Below are 21,493 nucleotides of genomic sequence, written 5' to 3' on the forward strand. Positions count from 1 at the left end.
TGAAGCTGAAGAATTATAGCAAATGAACAAGGAAGCAAACATTTGGAATTGTGAGATATTTTGTGCATTTTATTTTATTTATTGCATATCTCACAGGCCCATGTCGGGGTCCTGACCCGCATGTTGGGAACCGCTGACAAATGATCAGTTTATTGATATGTTCTGTCATGCTCGTAAAAGGTGAAAAAACAGCATTTGTTAGTTTTAACCTTTTAAACATCTTCTTGCTTTTTGCTATTTCATTCCTTTAGCAAAACATGCTGCATCGTTTACTGCTTTGATTTTGATAATTCATCCTGTTTCCTTCACTATTTAAAAAAATATCTATATACATTTGTTGATAATGTAGCTCAGGCTGTAGCCCCAATAGTTTCTCTGTTTTCTATCATGATTGAAAATTCCCAATTTTGGGGATTTGGTGGATCCTTGACAACTTATTTTACGATGAATTCATACTTTGAGTCTACAGAGCTGCAAGCCAGCAGCTGCAGCTTCCAGAAAAATGTTGTGCTGAAGCAAAAAGTCCAGTGATGGAAGTACAGAAATGGAAATCCTGATGTAAAAGTGGCCTATAAACAGCAGCAGGTTTTTATAGACCCAGCCTCAATTATTAACACTCTCCAGTTTGAGGTCATTTTAAAAACTTTAAACATGGATTATATAATCACAAAGCTGGAGTGGCTTTTTTCTTATGGAGACTGTATATTAGAATTTCTAATTTAAAATGACTTTAAAGTGACCTCGGGGCCGTAATATTCTTTATAATGTTTAAGAAGTTCCTGCAGTGTGTCTTTAGGGAGCCATAACAGTCGTCTGTAGTGAGGATATCACGCGCTGTCTTGACATTTTATGTCTTGTGTTACTGCCGTCCAACTATAATGTTCTCATAATGCTGAAGTATTGATGTAGTAAAGCTATAAGCAGTACTTAACAGTGACTTTACGCTGACCTTGTCGTCATTTTGTATCAGTTTTACTCAGAAAGAAGCCTGTAGTCTGTTGTCTGAGGTGATATCTTGTTTATTTCTCTTTTAAATGCATTGGAAGACCTAAAAACTGGTTTCCATGGTGGCAAAATGCAAAACTTAATAGATATCAGACGTAGATTTTTACCTTGAACTCCGAAGATGATCGTTCAGTTTCAGTGCTGAGAGAAGTCATCAGTCTCTGAAGTTTTTGTGTAGATTAACATTAGACACTTTCTTTTCTGAATGAAACCTTAGAACTGCAGAGAAAGTGGTGTTTTCTGTTCATAATGACTAAATTATAGAAGAATTCAGCAGAAACGTTGAACCTGATTTTATCCAATTTGTTCAGAAATGTATGCAAAATTCTTGTATTTTTAACAAAATAATACCTCTTTTGCATATTCAAATATACAATTTTAGGAACTTGCGTTATATAAATTCTCTTAAATCTGAATTCAGAGCAACAGTCGTCCATCACTGCTCAGGAAAATGTTAAATCTCGGCTTCAGGTTTCACCAGACTTTCCAGTTCTTTTTCTGTCTGCATTCTAAAGGTTTTTACCAGACAGATATGTTAAGTTACAGAACATTTTATTCCTAAAAACACACCAAAAAATAGACATTTTTTGACTAAGATGATAAAATAAACATTCAAAATCCCCATTGTGAAAAGCAAGAAACAGAAACGCTGAACCTGATTTTATCCAACATTCAGAGTTTTGTTCGGAAATGTATGCAAAAGTTTTTTTGGCATTTTTGACAAGATAATACCTTCTTAGCATGTTCAAATATACAATTTAATAAAACTTGTGTTACATAACTTGCCTTAAATCTGAATTAAGACCAGCGGTAGTCCATCACTGCTGAGGAAAATGCAAACTTTGTTGATCAACATTTCATGGATTTTAAAGCAAAGAAATGTCCGTTCCTAAAAGAGGAGAGTTAAAAGCAGAGTGGTCTAACCCACAGAAAATCTGGACTGAATTTTATATAATTCCTGTAATATTTTAAGGTCTAGATTTTATTGGCAGAGTGGTCTAACCCACAACCCACATATAATGTTACACTGGCACTTCCAACATTAGACCATTCTTAAAAACACAAAACTTTGAACCCATTTTTCTCAAAAAACTACAGAAAGTGGGTTAGACCACTCTGCTTCCAAACCCTTGTGTTGTTTTTGTGACAGAAAGCAAACTAATCGAATAAAAGAAAGTTCAAAGACTGAATAAGACGCAGCAGACCTGTCGTCGTGCTCTACCACCCACCGTCCATCATTAACAGTTTCTCCTTTTACTCTGGAACGTTTGCGGTGATGAAGTGGGAGCTCCGGTGTGTGGGAACGCTGCCCGGCCGGAGCGCTTGTATCACAGCTTGGGGTTTTTGCTGTCAGTTTGTCCTGCTGTGAGAATTGGCAGCGAGTTACAGATCAGTCGAGTGGCTGATGCAAGCTGCAAAAACACAATGTCCACCTTAAGAGACTGTTAGCCAGACACGAGTCGCAGTAGTCTCCAAAGAGGCCAAGTCTGGTGTAGTTTTGCCTATTTTTGGAACACGTCAAACAATAATAATAATAATAAGAATGAATGATTATTGTTATTATTATGCATTTATTTGTGTGAAACCTTTCAAATACAGAGCTATGAAGTAGTTTGGAGCAAAATAAATGACACATGATGAAAATAAATCCAAAACAAATTTATACACAATGAAACAGACATAACAAAGAAGTGAAGTCAGCTTTGTTTATTCATCACATTTAGGACAACAGCTGATGTGTCAAAGTCCTTTCTGGTAAAAAATTAAAATATAAAAATATTAAGGTTAAAACACTACAGTGTTACTTCCATGTTGGGATTTAGCAGAATAATTTACAGGCAGTAGTACGTAAACCTCACAAAAATGATATAAAATACCGCTTTACCTCACTATCATCCACATTAACACTGTTATTTATTACAGAGAATAACTTAACCAAGGGCAATGAACATGATACTAATAAAATATCCCTGTTATCAAAACAAGAAAAGCACTCAGAGTGCAGTACTCCACCAAGACTGCTCAGTCATGGTGTCATTTCCAACAGATAAAATCATGGGGAAAAAAAGCGGCCGAAATCACGGCACCATAGAATGTGACCATTTAATGTAGATGTACCCACAAACAAAATGACCTTGCGCTGAGCACATGCGTGTGTTATGCATGTGTACGTTATGTACGGATACCGAATCGTGTGACGTAAATATGTAGGAATTGATGGGACTCAGAAACACCCCCACAATTTAATCAGTTGTTCTTTGTATCATTTCCGGCAGATAAGTCCCAATAAGTCCGCAGCGGTGGATTTGTAGTTGGATCACAATCATGTGATCATCAGCAGGCAGCTCACATAGTGTTTCCTTGTTGTCATAGTTACAATGATGCCATGTCAGTATCTCACAATGACAGAGGAATCTTTAACAAATCCATGGATCCAGAGTATACGCTGCACCACTGCCAAAATCTAATCACCTGATCCTTCTGTCATTTCTGAACTTGCCTGAAAATTTCATCCTATTCCGTTTGTCCGATTTTGAATAATGTTGCAGACAGACAGACAGACAGACAGACAGACAGACAGACAGACAGACAGACAGACAGATGTACACTGATCGTCACATAACTCCGTTGTCTTTTGCGGAGTAAATATATGTGGCCAAAGTCTTTAAAACGTGAAGTCAAATAAAGACCCAAATAAGTATTATTTAGTGAAAAATTAATCCGTCAGCTTTGTTTTTCCTTTTAATTGACTCTTAAATCTGTAACAGAAAATACATTTTCCGCTCAAAATGGAGAAAAGAAGCAAAAATTCACATATAAGAATCTGCAGCTGGTGAACATTTGACTTTTATGACATCATCATAGACAGATTATAGACCCCTTCACAGCTGAAATGACTAATCATACTAATCATGCATTCACACCGTATGGACACATGGTATTTCAGATGTTAAGTGTGAAACATTACATGCAGAGGCATCTGTCTCAGACGTAAAATGTGTCATTGAAATATTAATTTTTGACATGTAACACTTTCAGTAAGTCGTGCAGGTTTCACAGTAAAGCTTATGAGCTTCAGCACGTCGGCATGGCATTATTTGTTAGTGATCAGCTGCTGTTTGTCATTCGTGGTGGTTGCATCTTGCATCATCTGTTCTTTGCTGTAAATCAATGGTTCTCAACCCTGTTCCTCAGGACCCACTGTCCTGCATGTTTTAGATGCTTCCCTGCTCCAATACACCTGATTCAAATGATCAGCTCGTCATCAGGCTTCTGCAGAGGCTTGATGACAAGCTGATCATTTGAGTCAGGTGTGTTGGAGCAGGGAAGCATCTAAAACATGCAGGACAGTGGGTCCTGAGGAACAGGGTTGAGAACCATTGCTGTAAATCCTCTCTTCAGTCAGAGTTTTCCTCCTGGGATTTGAACCACAGACTGTGTGGAGCTGCTCCTTAATCATTAACCTGGAGAAGGTCGCTGCCGATTCACCCGGTGCGACCGTTGCCATGGCAGCGCTCATTAACATTTCAGTGACGGTGATTGGCCGAGCAGGCAGCCGAGGCAGTTCACTGGAACTGTGCTGTAAGACGTGATGACACGGACAGAGGCAGAGTTATGTCATAGGAACTCAGCTATCTGATTGGTCAGATTTACTGATGTCTATTTTTAGTGATAGAACCCATAGTTTTAACTTCAGTTTTTTTGGATGAATGTGCAAAATGTACCAGCACAGCATCAGAGATGTTCATATACACTCACTGGCCACTTTATTAGGTACACCTTACTAGTAAAAGGTTGGACCGCCATTGTTTTCAGAACTGCATTAATTCTTGGTGGAATACTTTCAACAAGGTGTTGGAAACATTCCTCAGAGATGTTGATCCATGTTGACATGATAGCATCGCCTGCAGATTTGTCTGCTGAACATCCATGAGGCCAATCTCCTGTTTCACCACATCCCAAAGGTTCTATTGGGTTGAGATCTGGTGACTGTGGAAGCCTTTGGAGTACAGTGAACTCATTGTCATGTTCAAGAAAGCAGTTTGAGATGATGTGAGCTTTGTGACATGGAGCATTATCCTGCTGGAAGTAAACATCAGAAGATGGTCTATTGTGGTCATAAAGGGTTATGGTTAGCAGCAATACTCAGGTAGACTGATCAATTTGTACTAAGAGGCCCAAAGTGTGCCAAGAAAATATCCCCCACACCATTACACCACCAGTAGGTGAACTAGGCCTTTTTAAATCACAACGAAAAACCTTCCTGTTTAAAATGTCTTTTCATACCTAGTGGCATGGTGACATTTTATTACTTTTATTTCTTTTGGATGTATATTTTAGTGCTGTTTTATAGCTGTGTATTTTATTGTTTTATTGTATATTTCACAGACTGCACAGTGGCTTGGTGGTTAGCACTTTCATCTTTCACCTAGAAGATCCACAGTTCATGTCCCGTTCTTCCTGGCATCGTTCTGCATGGAGTTTGCGTGTTCTCATGCATTCGTAGGTTTTCTCCCACAGTTAAAAAATATGCTGAGGTTAATTGATTATTCTACATTTGCCTGTAGGTGTGAGTGTGATTGTTTGTCCCGTGTGAAGTTACTGTGTTCGTTTAAATTATTCTCTTGTTTTTCCACTGCGAAGCACTTTGGTCACTCTTTTGGCTGTTGTAAAGGGCTATAGAAATAAACTTTGATTGATTGATTTATTGATTGATTGATTGATTGATTGATTGATTGATTGATTGATTGATTGATTGATTGATTGATTGATTGATTGATAGCCTGAACTGTTGATGCAAGGCAGGGTGGATCCATGCTTTCATGTTTTACAACAAATTCTGACCATCTGAATGTCGCAGCTGAAATCGGACTCATCAGACCAGGCAATGTTTTTCCAATCTTTTATTGACTAGTTTTGGTGAATTGTAGCCTCAGTTTCCTGTTCTTAGCTGACAGCAGTGGCACCTGCTGTGGTTTTCTGCTGCTGTAGCCCTTCTCCTTCCAGGTTGGACGTGTTGTGGTTCAGAGATGGTGTTCTGTATTCTTTGGCTGTAACCAGTGGTTATTTGAGTTCCTGTTGCCTTCCTATCATCTCCAACCAGTCTGCTCATTCTCCTCTGACCTCTCACATCAACAAGGCATTGTGGTCCATAAAACTACACATCCATTTTTGCTGCTTTGGCAGTTTTTTCATCACTGACACTTCAAAAATACACTGAGGAATTATATTAGGTTGCATGTTTGGGAGAATTTATTTATTTATGTTTTTGTATATTTGGGCAAATTTCGAACTGCCTTTCATCATAAATGTCAAGAATCACTTGCCCTAAATGTAAAAAAAAATTATTAAAAGCTTCCATTTGAGGGTTTAGAAACTTAATAATAATAATAATGATAATAAAAGTAATACTACTGCAATTCTTTTTATTATTATGCAATAACCACAATAATAATCATTATTATTATTACAATAACAATAAAAATAATATATTTTTAGTATAACAGTAATAATACTGATAAGAATATGTTTATTATTTTTATTACTATTATTTTATCTTTGTAATTATTATTATTCAGAAGATTCCTGCATTCTCTTCAACCTCTGCGAATGGAGTGTAGCAAAGCAAAAAAGTTCAGCATTTCCTCTGCAGCTCTACTGTGTTCTGCTCAAAGACAGTCCTGGCCACAATCCAACACCTTCATACTGAACTCTCGCATGGATTTTGCTGTGACGAATGGCAGTAAAGTGGAAATAACAAAAGGAATAAAAGTGTCTCGTCCGAGCTGAGGATTTGAGATTTCAGAAAAATGAACTGTGATTATGAACCTGACGTCGTTAACCGTCGTTTCCCGGTATGACTTGTCATTAAGTTATTGATCATGCTGCAGCGCTCCAAGTGCAGAAACTGAAGAATAATCCCTCTGTTTTCCAGTTGTGTTGACTGATACCTCCCTCCGCTCCGGTTTCCTGTCAGAGTACAGGTAAAGCTGCATCTGTTTGGAGCATTTATCTCAGTCTGTTGGGCCCTGCAGGCTTTGTTGTGCCTCCTGATCGCAGCGATGCTCAGGTTCACCGGAGAGCTTCGGGATATTTATGGTTCTCGACGGTTTCCACAGAACAGAGCAGACGCTGTGTTGACTTTGTGTGCTGTTTCCCACCACTGATCAACACTAAACAGCACGGAAAGATGAGTAGCGTCAAAAAAAGAACACTGCATCATCTAACTTACATCCACCTACCTGCTTATTTTCACAAACACCTTGATATTTCTGTGTAGTATCTACTGAGATTTGATTGAAGTAAAGATTTAAATAAGTTCCATTTTAAAAAGTGCAGTTTGGTTGCATGTGAGCAGAGTTTACACCATGTCCATGAGAAAGAAAATGATAAGAACTGACAACAAAAATAACATATTTTTACACAATTTTATCTGTGTTTTTAAAGTTTGTCTCGTATTTACGTGGGCATTTTTGTCAATCAGACTGTTAGAAAAAGCAGGAAAATGCTCACATTTCTAACAAACACATGCATCATCTTTATCTTTTCCATTATATTGAGCCTACCTCTAAATTAATTTGCTATTTTAGCATCCAGGAGGATGTCTGCAGCTTTTCAGGCGTAGATTTGGTTAATTTTGGTTTAATTCTCAAGCTTAACTGAACCAAACCTCACGCAAACCCATGAGCGACTGACTGTGGCTTTGTGGAACTTGGCCAATTATCGTGGCTGATATTTTTCTGACATTTTATTTACCAGTTACTGAGAAATTAAAAGCACTACTCACTCTGTGCCTCTGTCATCTCAGAAATGTCAGAGAAACTGAGGAAGAAGCCAGGAAATTGGCTTCTCTCATGGTGGCTAAAGCTATGCTAACGGCTAGCGGCTAAGTTACAGTGCAGCCACAGATTATCCAGAAACAGAGTCTGGAAAACTATCAATAATATAGCTTTAAGATCTGGACCTTCGTGGACAATGAAAGTGATAAATAGTAATAAAATAGAGACGAACAACAGGAGACAAATTGATCAAACTCAGTTGAGGGCGTCCTGTTTCTGTTTGTCATATTCAGGTGTAGTCAACCTTATTAATGACGAAGTCTAGTTATGAATGAGAACTTGTCATTCGTGCTGCCAAAACATTACAGTTAATGCATCGGTTGCACAAAGGGATCATCTGCCTTTCTTGTTCACCAACAATGGACATAGGTATCTGCCCTGGGAAACCGTTGTCGGTCAATCCCTCATGAAAATGTGCATTTGTTTGTCAGAAACATCAGAAATCCACAGTGTGGCATGAAGAAGGAGGCTGGCTTTGACTGCAGCCGGTGGAGGGGACGAAGAGATAAAAGGATGATGGAGGAGGCGATGGTTGTTTTGTTGCCGTGGGAGACCGAGGAGAGGGATTGCTGCCAATTTAAGTGCAGCACCTCCTAATTGAGAAATTTGAAGCAGAGACAGAAGCGACCAAATGCTGCCTTCATCTTCCAAATCCTTCGTTAGGAGCGTCGTCATAATTGATCGTTTCTGTCAGAGCTGAAGCCCAAACAAATCGGATTGTTGTCGTCCTGAGAAACAAAGGAACAAACAAAATCTCCTGCAAACACACACATGCATGTACATGACAACGCACAATTAGGAAACCCCCCCTTTTTTATCAGCCCTGGGAAAAACCTGAAAGAGAGTCAGTCTGTGGACAAACTAAAAATAACACTAAAGACGGGGAAAGCTTTCAGAGGCTCCGTCCTGCAGCCTCCACTTGTTATCTGCTGTCCAGAGATGTAAACACACTGCAGAGATAACATTGTGTGGCCGAAAGCAGAATGTCAGAGGAGAAGAAAAACGCTGCAAAGCTCGTTTTATTGGAGTGTTGTTACTGTTCCTCTATTTTTAAGTAATTAGTTTATTATTGCTATGCGTCCATTAGTGTTCATTTGTAAGGAATGCTACATGGAAACGCTCTAAAAAGCTGTCATATATATATATAGTCATTAATAACCTGACTGTGGGGCTGGGAATTAGGGTTGTTTACACTATTTTTTTGCATTTTTAAAGCACTTTGTGTGACATGCCTTTAGAAGACAAAAAAAAAAACAAGATAATGAAACTCAGGAGACCTCTTTTTTGTCAAAATGAGTTTCCAGCTTTTTTTTCTTGAAGCACTATAATTCCTTTTAGCTGTGAGCCTCGTCTTGTGTCTAGTTTGTGTATCTTTAGTGTTTTTATGCTGTTGGGAAAAGAAAAGTCTCTTTGTGTAATGACAAAATGTTTCACTTTATAAATAAGAATATGAATATTTAAGGAGGAAAAAATGGAAGTTTCAAGCAGAAGTTGGCATTGGTTTTACATGTTGAATTAATTCAAACAAAGCTATTTTAAGTTAAGCTGGTCAAAGCGCTCTCTTAAAAAATGAAAATCAGCAGTACCTTTTTCCAGGATCAATATGTCATCAGGAGGAAACACTTGGTGTTATCCTCGATTGTTTTCCTTGCATCGTCCGTCCACTGTTTTGTCTGCTGCTGTATTTTAGAAGTTTATCATCTCAGTCAGATTCACAGAACAGTGTTCATTACAGCATCCATTTACACAAATACAGACTGACTTATTGGGTGATATATTTTACAATCCAGTGATATATAGTCATTTTATGTATTTTATTAATACATTAAGACTTCTGATAGCTTGAGCGTCACGGCTTTTGGTTTATTTCCTGGTTTATTTTGAAATCTGGCTTTCCTCAAGTGCGCTTTTTCCCCTCTTTGTTTGATTGTTTGTCTCAGTGGTTTCAAAAAAATCTGTCACTCTTTACATGTGTAGGACTTTATTGCTCTTTTATACTTCACAGCACCTTTGTGTTAAACAGAAACACAAAAAAATATGCAATATCCGTGTGTTCTCGTCACATTCTGCCACGTTTTGTATTTAATTATAGATAAATATACACTCCAAGTTATCACTGACACTGTTGAAGGACCGCCTTGTGGTCAGAAATTGAGGAATTGTCAAACTTGCCTAAAAGTTGTGAAGCAGTTCAGTGAACGAGCTCCGTCAAGCAAAAGAACAGCAGGGACGAAAGGTATTTGGGCTTGAATCCAGCTTCACAGTTTGCTCTGTACATTCCCATATACACGTGGACAAAATTGTTGGTACCCCTCAGTTAAAGAAGGAAAAACCCACATCATTTTTGGCCATCATTTTTGTCCAGCCCTATTTCATTAGTTTGTTTTTTAAAATAATTATGTTAATCAACAATTCAAAAGTGATGGCTGATTTTGATTATTTAATTTTCAATAAATTTTTATTTATTGTTACTTTTGTGAGTTTCAAGTGATTTCAGTGAGAATTGTGGGTTTTTCCTTCTTTAACTGAGGGGTACCAACAATTTTGTCCACGTGTGTATGATGATTTAATGAGACCGCAGTCATTGTGCTACATTCTTGTATGATCTGAACAGGTATTCTGCTAGCCTAGCCGCGCTCGACCCATGCTCTGAAGACACAAAGGTCTAGGAACGCTCGACAGGGAGGGAGGCGGGCTAAAAGGTTGTCTATCAAATCACTCTGCAGCAATTGGGTAGGTATACAACCAATCAGCGCAACGAATAGGCTCCTAGAGCGCCGGAAATCAGAGGATGTGGGAGTTCGGTGAAGCCTTATTTATACAGTCAATGGGTGAAGCTCAAGTATATTACAGACATGTTAACAGAAAGATTATTCAGAGTCGGTGCTAATGGAGCTCAACGACTGTTGTCGTTTTTGTTGTCGACCCTGGCAGAGAATTAAATTCGTTGCCGTGGGTTGTCTAGCACGGCTAGGCTAGTTGTTTCCGGTTGTTTCTGTCAAAATCGTCGCGCCTCTGTCGTCACTTAGTTACGCCCGCCTTCTGACTCTACACTTCATGGTGATTCGTCGGCCAGTTTTAGGAGAATCCAACCTCGAGCCTTATGGAGGGTAACTAGACCCACCTTGGCAGAGAATTAAATTCGTTGCCGTGGGTTGTCTAGCGCGGCTAGGCTAGTATTCTGCTGAAACTGTCCTCATTTTTTGAGAAATGCTTTTAGAAATATTTTTCGCTTAACTGTGTTTGTAGTAAAAGAGAAAGTTTGTGACCAAGCCGCCATGTTGGTCTGACACTTCTACCGGACTGAAGGTCTGAAAGTCTGAATGTGACCACCTAGTGGCCCTGTAGTGCACCAACTGGGTGATATTCAGATAGAGTGTGTTTCCATGGGAGAAAAAAACGCCTCTGTGGACTCGAACCATAATCAGCAGCAGTTCTTGAAACTCTGTTCGGACAAAACCAGAACTATCTGCTCGACTAACAGACATACAGATTGAGTGAGAGAATCTCTTTTCTCAGATCCAGATCAGTGTTTTGAGCAGAAAAGTTGAGCAAACCCAACTAGATGGTTTCAGACCTGTGCTGAAGTTGATGCCGAGCTGCTTTGTTTTATTTATTTATTTATTTTTTTACACAAGTTGCATTTATGTATTTCAGCTTGTTTCATGTCCACCTACTAACCAGTTTGCATTTTTTTGTGTTTGTCTGCTGACAGGCTGCTTGTTCGACAACGAGCTGTGTTCACCGTACGAGATCTGCGTCAACGGTGAGTTGTTCAACACCATTTTAAACACAACTGTGATCTTAAAGGTGTCTCACATACTGAGGGCTGAAAAGTGGATGCTGACCATGCCTCTGGATGTATTTTAGTGTAATTTTTTGTTCTCCACCAGTTTTGACTCAGGATAACTGCAAATGTTTACTGTCCAACACAGAAACCAGCTCAAATCCACGAGTAAATCTCAGTTAACCTCTGAAAGATCTCATATTGGAGTCTTAGTACAGAAGAACTGACACTAACAAAATGACTAAGAATTCCTTTAATGCTAGAATTAAAGGGCTGGTTGAGCCGGATGTTTTCTCTGTAAATGCAGATTGGTTCCTAGATACAAGAAAAAGCTTTTATTTGAGCTGTAGCTGAAGTAAAGTTGAGTTTTATGTGTCTGCTTTGGTTTTCTCTTGTGGATTCTATCAACTTCAGACTTGGCAAAAGTCTGAAAATTAGGTTTGCTGCTCTTTTGGTAGATGTTTCTTCAACTTTTTTGCTGCACTGTTGTTTCTTTCAGTTATGGTTCCAGAGTCAGGAAAAGTCTTTTTGTCATGGCAAAATTATATTTTTGCATCCTATGTTTGGTTAAAGCCAATATTTAGGTAGGAAAAATTGAAAATCTCAAGCAGATTTTAATAAAAATGGAGACGTAGCGACACTCATTTGAGAGAAATTTAAACCGGCAGCATTGATTTGACTTGGTAAACAATTACATTTTGGTCTTTTTCAAGCTGCACAAAACAGGTTGCTTGTTAATGTGTTAAATTTAGTCGACTTGTTTTCTGTCAAAATGGATTTACAGCATTTTGTTTCTTAGTTCCCAGATACAGTGACACACTGACTAATGACAAAATCATGTTTTGCATTTTGTTTGGCTACAGCTAATATTTATGTTTGAAAAATTGAAAATTTCAAGTAGATTTTCCTTAAAATGAAGATGTGTAGAAAACAGAATACTGCCTTTATTTTCTTAATCTTCTGCTGTTTTATCGCTTTTATTTTATTCCAGATCTTGAAGCGTTATTAGTTTGTGTTTACCTGACTCTGTTTCAGGTTCATCTTTGGCTGCCTTCTAACTTAGCCGCTAGCCTTTAGCATAGCATTAGCCACTGTGAGAGTAGCTAATTTCCTAATTTGTGGTGACAGATTGTATTTCTTGTTCAGTTTTTGTTGCTTGAGAGACATTTATGACACCAAAGAGTGCCTCGGACCTGAAACTAGCGTCCACAATAATCGCCCAGACTGATAGTCGGTCTTTCCCTAATTCATACTAACCTCATTATAATCATCTGCTGTGTTTCAGAACCAAGCGCACTTGCAGCTGCATAGAAATGTAAAAATAAACCTACGCTGCCTGTCAGCCTCGCTTGTTCCCTCGCTGCCTCCCTGGCAGAAAGAGCGAGAAAACCCCTGCTGAGAAACAACCTAGAATCAGAAAAAGCCCAAAACATGAAAGCCAATCACAGAAAAACGGTTCCTCCTCATATTTTTGAATCTTGGAAACACTCCTGGCGGATCATAACTGGGTTATTCTGCATGAGATCACGCTGGATCGTTTGTTTTCTTTACCGGGAAGCTCTCGGCTGTGCGGTGCAGGCCTCACTTATCAGCATCTCTGCAGGATTTAAGGCAAAGGGAGAGCCAGCAGAGATAGCGGAGCGCCATCGTCTGTTGTGTAATCTTGTTAAATGTGAGGTGGCCGGACACAGCCAACCAACTGCTTCTCTGACCTCGTGCTCATTTCAGGCAGGGTGTGTTTGTTCTGTCTTCATTAGCTTGGTCATTTCCTGTGTGTCCTTTTGAAATATGCCCCATAATCTTATTGTGACAAAGGAGGAAGGGATGAAAAGACAAAGCGTGTGTCTAGAGCGGTGAGAAAATCATTTTGTCTGCCATGAATTTTATTTTTAGCCGAGCTTAGTCGGGCTCGCCGTCTGTGTTGTGACTGCCTCAGGTGACCTTGTTTCACTTGGATGGAAAAACGGTGTCAGGTAATTCCACACAGACAGATCCTTGTATTACTGTTGTCGCATCTACATGCTTTGCCTTCTTTATTCTTCTGTGTGTCAGTTTAAAGAGTTGGAGGGAAACTAACTCTGAAAGTCGATGATGCTACCACCACGCTGCTTCACGCCACCAAACTTCAGATCATGATGATGCCACCACCATGCAAGGTGGGGATGGTGTCTTTGTGATGATGTCTTGTGTTTGGTGTCCGCCAAAAAATAGAGTTTGGTTTGGTTGCCAAACAGCTAAATTCTGGTCTTACCAGATCAAAGAACCTTCATGACTTTGGTCTCACAGGCCTCCTGGAAAGCTGTAAAGATTTAATGAGCCTTTTTCAACAATGTCTTTACTCTCAGATAAAGTTTGGACTGGTCAAGAGCAGGCAATGATTTCAATGACCAGCCTCTCCCATCTCAGCCACTGAAGCTTGTCACTCCTTCAGAGGAGTCATAGATGTCTTGGTGGCCTCCTCAACTAGTCTGCCTTCCATGGTCATACAGTTATTGAGAACGCCTTCTGTCAGAGTCAGGGAAGAAACTGTTTTAAACAGTTTTAGGACATTTCCCTGGTGCAGCCGGTTTTGTGGGGTGTTTTTCATGTGTTACTGTTTAGGTATTAAATACAGTTCTGTCTCTATTACTTCATAAATCAGTAGATGCCTGTCAGCGCTCAGTTTCCTCAGCTGGAGGATGTCCAGCTTTTAAATGATCATTTTCCAGCGTGATTTGAATCTCGGGCTTGTTTATGTGCTCATGTTCTTACTCAAATGCACAAAACCTGAGTACTAAAATACTTCTGGCAGCGGAGCTACTTGTCAGCTACAGCCACACTTTGAGTGTCAGCTTCAAAGAGAATGGAAAGCTCCTCTCAGCTGAGTCATGAGGCGAGGCCGCACCGACGGCTGGATCTCAGAGGGGGGGGGAAACGCTACGGTGGCTGCACCTCCAGCCATTGTTCACATCCACCGTGTGTCTGACCTGCTTCAATAGCTGCTGTCAACCTGCCCCTCACAGACAATGCCAGTGTGTTGTGTTGGTGATTGGCAGCTCGGCTGTATCAGGCCACACAGCAGCTCTGATTGCCTGAGTTGGCTATATTCTCTTGGCAGGAAAAAAGAAAAGGAACAGTGAGTAAGCTTGATATTGTTTAGCCGAGGACATGCTCTCTCATTTCACGAGTGTGACAACTGAAGTGATATCTCAATACCCCGAGGAAGCAGGCCGTTCATCTACCTTACCACTGGAAACCATTTTAGAAAGTTTTTAGATGTGATAGCTGTTCCCGGATGACAAAATTATGCTGACAAATGCAGTTGAGTTGCCTAAAGATCTTTAAAAACACTTAATTGGATACAGTATCCTCAGGTTATGCCCAGTTCAGTGCATCACAGCAGGCGGACCCACACTGACTTTACCAGCCCTGATTAGTGACTTTAAACACCTAATTATGTAAATAAATGACTGTACTTCCACAGGGGGAGCTTTCACGTATTCAAACCTTATTTAGAGTTTGCATTTTAATAACAGAATTTGTGTTGGTTTAGCTACTGCACACTTTCCGATATAAAGCTTCCGTTAGCAGTTAAACATATGGACCTTATGTTCATACTTTCATAATATTTGGCACCTGAGATCAATGTGTACTAATGTTTCCCCTTACAGTGTGGTAGAACATTTGAAATAATAACCCAACAAGCAGTCCACTGCTGTACTTTGTTCTAATGCCAAATTAAAGGATGAAACTTTAAAATGCTGCAGTCAAATGAACAAATAGGAATTTACTCAATATTTCAACTTGTTCTATTGTTGTGAACTATTATACAGCCATGGTGACATAGCTGAAATCTCTCAGAGATGTTGGACATGTTGAGAAAATATATCATTAAATTTGAGATGTTTGCATGTTGCAAAAGTTGTTAATAATTAAATATCTAATTTCACTTTGCCCCTTTTTGGCAAATTAATAAAAGACTTGCATGTCCCCAAAATGCTTCTTTCAGCTCAGAATATTGCAGAGATGGTTCCTTTACATGTGACTGTACAACTCCTGGTTCTAGTGCTGTTCTAAAATGGGCTGTTTCGGTGCCTGTAGCTTTAAATGGAGCTAAACTGTCCTCGTCCCCTTCAGGAAGAAGACTCTCACTGTGTATGATTAGAGAACCAACTGCCCCCATGGCAGCTGTCAGGGATGTTAATGAGTGTTTGAGAAATCATCCTGCACGGAAATATCTCTGAATTCACAGAACGTTTTTTTAAATCTTGCGTAAACGTCCCTTGGCTTTACAAACTCTACAGAACTCTGTTGACAAACCATCAAAGCTAATGGTAGCCACATCAGCCACACAGTGGACCAACGCTCAAGATTTTTCCTGCTGTTGTGGTGACATTGCCATGTTCTTGTGTTCATTCCTGCACCACCAGCAGAACATTTGGTGAGTTTTGCTGGCAGTTGAGACATAATAATTGAAGTTATACGTAGTAGTCAGCAGAAGCAGCTGTAGATACTAAATGAGTTTTAAAAGTTTGAGCTGGGTGGCAGTTGGTTCAGGAAGTGATGGAAAATTCCTGATAAATTCTAGTTGAGATGGGATGATGTTCACCATGTGGGACCTTTAAATTCTACCTGTGTTTGTAAGAAACAGAAATCACTCAGACTTTTTCTTTTTCCTTTAAAAACGTGGATCAGATGCAGCTACATTTCATGTCTTGCAGTGCTTCAGCATGTAGAGAATACTGTGTCTGCCAGGTCGCCTCCATTACTCCAACCTTTTTATGCCCAACCACCCATTCACCCTTTGGCCTCTAAATAAAACAGTCTGTCTGTCTGTTTACAACATTACTCAAAAATGGACTAATGGATTTCGATGGAATTCTCAGATAATGTCAGAAATGACACGAGGACCAATTGATGTTTGGCATAGATTTGTTAAAGATTTCTGTGTCATTGCGAGATAGTGTCACAGCGTCCCTGTAACTATGGCTACAAGTGAACACTATGTCAGGTGCCTGCTGACAATCACATGACTGAGATCCTACTACAAATCGACCGCTGTGGACTTATCGGAACTTATCTGTTGGAAATGATACAAGGAACATTTGATTGAAGTGGAGGGAAGTTTCTGAGTCCCATCAATTCCCGCTATGTTTAGGTCATGCAATTTGGTATCCATACAGAACGAACACAGCGCCACATTCTATGATACTGTGATTTGTGATCATCAGTAACTAATAAATAAACGCTGCATTTCGAAAAAAACAAAAAAAGCTTAATTTCTGACAATGCCATATGAACAACCTTAGCGGAGTCTCTGAGTGCTTTTCTAGTTCTGCATACATGACGAGGTAAATATCACAGAAGATTGTTCCGTGACATTTCTGCATTTGCATCACAGCAGCCTTCTCTACAGAGAAACTTACCTGCCGAATAAAACCGAACAAACTGACATCCCAGAATTGATGCATTGGTAAAGACTTGAGTGAGGAGTGATGATGGCAGCCACCCTCCCCTCCAGACTATCTGCTGTTTTCAAGCGAATGACCCCCCGACATGAGCGGGTACAAAAGGAGAGAAGGCCGTGCGGTGAGCAACTTGACATTTTCATTGTGACCGTCATCCGAACAGAGCTGCATTCAGAGCCACAGCACAGAATGCCTGCGAGGGACAGCCTTATTACGCTGCAGAAAGTGGCCGCCTTAATGACAAAGCTACATTGGTTTCCAGATAGCAGGCTGTGACTTGTATAGAAAACAGGGTAGAGATTCCCAGAGGAAAGTCATTCTGCTCAAAGTTTGCTCCTCTGTAGCTTTGGAGATGACATTGTGAATCTTAATTCAGCCATGTTTTAGTTTGGATTTTGTCTGTTTCTCATGATTTTCTCCTGGATTTCACCAGAAAGGTGGAGAACAATTAAAGCATTTGGAAGCAGAGTGGTCTAACCCACTTTCTGTAGTTTTTGAGAAGAATGGATTCAAAGTTGTGTTTTTAAGAATGATCTGACATTGGAAGCACCACTGTGAGGCTGTGTTTGGGTTGTGGGTTAGACCACTTTGCCACTAAAATCTAGACCATAAAATGTTACAGAAATTCTATAAAACTCAGTTTGGATGTTTTTTTGGGTTAGACCACTCTGCTTCTAACCCGTGAATTAGCAACAGGTGTCATACTGGAGATTTAGGTGGTGGCGTTTTAATTAAACCTAAATTGCACTTAAGTAGAACTAATTTTATTCATAGATTTTTCTATTAATTTACCTATTTCGACATTTTTCTTTTGACTAAATGTACAGTTTATTACGCCATTGGTATCATTTCTTATTCTGTTTCTGTATGTGGATGCGATATTTTGTATATTTATGTTATTTTAGTTATTTATCTCACCTGTTTTACCTTATTTTTCTTTGTTTTATCTCATCTTGTGGTTCTTTTTTGTTTGTGTTGAATAGGAAAGTGTTTCCTCAGTTCCTTGATCCCTGTATTTTAGAGTCAGTTATTGATAACGTGACGATGGAGTTGTGGGTTTTTTGTACTGTTTTATTACTTTTTTTATTTCTAGTATCTGTAAAACACTTTGTGTTGCATTTTTGTTTGTATAAAAAGTGTTATATGAATAAAATCTGATCCATTTAGAGGAGAAAATTCCCAACTTTGACCAATGGCTCCAGTTTTTCTCAGTTGAGCTACATGTGAGCTGTATATGCAGCTTTCCAGACTTGCCCTTTCTGATATAAAATACCATCACTTCATCGTGTTTTCCTCTCAAAATCAGCATACGCTTTCCAGATTTTTAGGTCTGAATCTTTGCTCATTGAAGTCACAGTGACTTTTGACCATCCAAAGTGCAGTAACAGCTACTAAACTCTACATTTACCCATCAGGCCACGTCGGTACACGTCGAAGCTCTGCTGAGCTGAACTGGATGCAGGGATTTGAAACCGTCTCTTCATATTGACATTTTTTGCAGCGTACAAACCTCAGCTGGCTTTCATTTTTAGCCCCAGTGTGCAGCAGAGTCTGGACATGGAGATAAGGACGGCTGCTTGTCAATAACACTCACTCGCTCAGACGTTCTTGTACTTTTACTCGCTTTAGTCGAGGATGATTTATTTACATAAGTCGCATATGAATTGTTTTCTTGATTTTATTGATTAGTAGTCTTCCCTAAATTTGACCCCACTAACAAACGCATCAAGACCTCACGCTTGTGGAGCTGGATTGTGGCCGAAATCTAAAAGATTATTCAGATCTTGCGATTCTGTAATTATAGTCATTTTCAACTGATGTTAGTTTTAACCCTCTAATATTAAGAATCAAAAGTCGTATGAAATTCTTTCACTTCACATCAACGTCACACTCATTTTCTTGAAGTACAACATGGAATGATTGAATGTTTCGGTTTTTAGGGGGTAAATATGTGACTTAAGGTCTTCTAAGCAGGCTTCATTCATTCATTTATTTACATTGGAGAGACTAAGTTGTGCATCGCAGCCGTTTAAGTTCTTTGTCCAGATTTTATTACATTTGCGTGTAGAATATACAGTTTAACGGGAGGCGTTTGCCGGTGTTTTGTGTTCATACGTTGGTATAAACACCTGACATGACTAATCTGTGTCATAGTTTTCTTTTATCAGTGGTTTTGTGCTGATTTCATGTTTTGAGGACGAGGGTGTAGCTTATGACCAGAGAGCGGTGAGTAAGAAAGAATAAAAGCTCAGATTCAGCGCTGTTTGTTTAACCCAGATTTAGTTTTAGGTGGGGTGTTCCTGTAAGATAAGACTTGTTTGCACTGTGATAATTTTATTCAGTGAAATGTAGGTTAGACATGATGTAGTCAAAGAATAGACTAAATTTAACCCTCCTACACACATTATGCAATTTGTCATAGGAAAATCTATATGCAGCCAGTAAACATGGCGAACACTGGAGAAACATGTAGTTTTTGTGTTCACCTGTGTGATCTTTCCTGATGATCGTTCAGCCTTGCAGTAGATAAAATCCCAGTTTTACTCCCTGTCACTCGATCCGTGTTGGTTTGTGATGGATTTATTTGCACTGTGCGTTTGTTCAGTGGCGTTCTGTCGGGGAAACACCAAGGTTATATGAGCTCCGCTAATATTACCACGAGCATTGATGTGGAGAAAACCCAATCAGTCTCACTGTGTGCTCTGTGTTTGCATCTACGGTCTTTTGGAGTGAATTTGTTTGAGTCGTGCTGCAGCTCGCTGGAGGTTTGAACCTTCGACACGCTCAGTTTTTCCTTTTTTTGTTGTCAATTTGTTCAACAGCAATAAAAGCTGCAGTGCTTAAATCATAACACCGACATTGTTTAATGCGTGACACTTCATTTAGAAACGAGTATTTTCCTTTAAAATAGAAGCTTTCATGTGTCTATTTAGACTTGACCTTTCTGATACTAAATGTCATCACTTCATTGTGGTATCCTGTTTAACATTTGTGTACCATTTTGTCAAAATTACTAAATATTTTCACAGTTTCACCCTTGCACAAGGGTTTTCTAATCATCAATCAGCCTTTCAACACCATTAGCTAACACAATGTAGCATTAGAACACAGGAGTGATGGTTGCTGGAAATGTTCCTCTGTACCCCTATGGAGATATTCCATTAAAAATCAGCTGTTTCCAGCTAGAATAGTCATTTACCACATTAACAATGTCTAGACTGCATTTCTGATTAATTTAATGTTATCTTCATTGAAAAAAACTGCTTTTCTTTCAAAATAAAACATATATATTATCAGATTTTTTTTTCAGATTTTTGGTAAAAGAAGTTTGTTATTTTTCAAGGTCACAGTGACTTTTGACCACCCAAAGTTGAGTAGCAAATAATCTTTCTAACTTTATCTATAATTCTACACACTGTGTGTTTCCTGCTACAATTCTCCATCATGCAACATCTGTACATACATATTGAAGGTGCACACAGTCCTCATTACATCTGTATTTTGTCTTTATTCTACTAAAATCAAATAATCTCATCTTTGAGTTCAAGTACAGGTTTGAATCTAATGATTTGAATGTAAACAAACAGAGAAATCCTGCAGGTCCCACAACGTGTTGATGAGCTGCGTGAAAACGGTGTTTCTGAACATGCAGAAATAATAACACAACCATCCAGCTGGGAAATGTTTTCCGTCTCCTGCTCATTGATGGAGTCACCGCTGCCCTCCAGGTGTTGATTGGGTCCCTCAGTTTTACTGTCAGAGCTGGAACGGAGCTCATCCAGGAGAAGCTTGCTCGGCATGGAAACGCTGATTTCCTGCCGAGAACACGGCCTCCGGTCATGCTTTAATTGGCATTAGTTAACTAAGCTGGAGGAAGGCTGCTTTCTGAACTGCCTACTGTGCACCGCAGATAAGTGCTATTGTTCCTGCGCTGTTGGAGGGAATAAAACATTACACCCCTGTGATTTTTAGATTTAGTCAGAACACCAGAGGAACCGCTCCTGAGAGGCTGAGTGGACAAGTTAATGAATATTAGTGAGAGTGTTCAGTAGCCTGGTATATTTTAACTATTTAACATCAAACATGCACTTCAAACACGTGAATCTGGACATGAAGGTGTATTACACTGACATGCTTTAAACTATACTTACACAGTGAAGCCTGTAATTATTCACACTCATGGGAAATACTGATTTATAGTGAATTTTTATGTGACCAGTTGGTTTCTTTAGACTGTAAATAACAAAACATGGTAAAAATAAAGGTTGAAAATGGTAAATTTACGCTATTTATAGGTAAATTGTTTACTCAAATGTCATATCTGTAATCTCAGCCTTTATTTGCAGCCACATCAGTTAATCGCTAACAGGCTTTCTGCAGGACTTCACTGTAGCATGCATTACTTTTCTATTACT

The 21,493-nt window shown here is 39.2% G+C and overlaps 1 protein-coding gene across 2 annotated transcripts in view; it reads left to right on the top strand.

Moving 5' to 3' along the window:
* The window catches only part of LOC110963949 (receptor-type tyrosine-protein phosphatase N2-like), a 280,181-nt gene that overhangs the window by 2,920 nt on the left and 255,768 nt on the right, over positions 1–21,493 (top strand). For both annotated transcript variants that reach the window (XM_051953002.1, XM_051953003.1), the window contains exon 2: positions 11,560–11,610. In XM_051953002.1, coding sequence (XP_051808962.1) covers positions 11,560–11,610 — 51 coding nt within the window. The remainder of the gene's footprint in view (positions 1–11,559; positions 11,611–21,493) is intronic.

This window comes from Acanthochromis polyacanthus, chromosome 9 (assembly GCF_021347895.1).
Source record: "Acanthochromis polyacanthus isolate Apoly-LR-REF ecotype Palm Island chromosome 9, KAUST_Apoly_ChrSc, whole genome shotgun sequence".
In the NCBI taxonomy this organism is placed as follows: domain Eukaryota; kingdom Metazoa; phylum Chordata; class Actinopteri; family Pomacentridae; genus Acanthochromis; species Acanthochromis polyacanthus.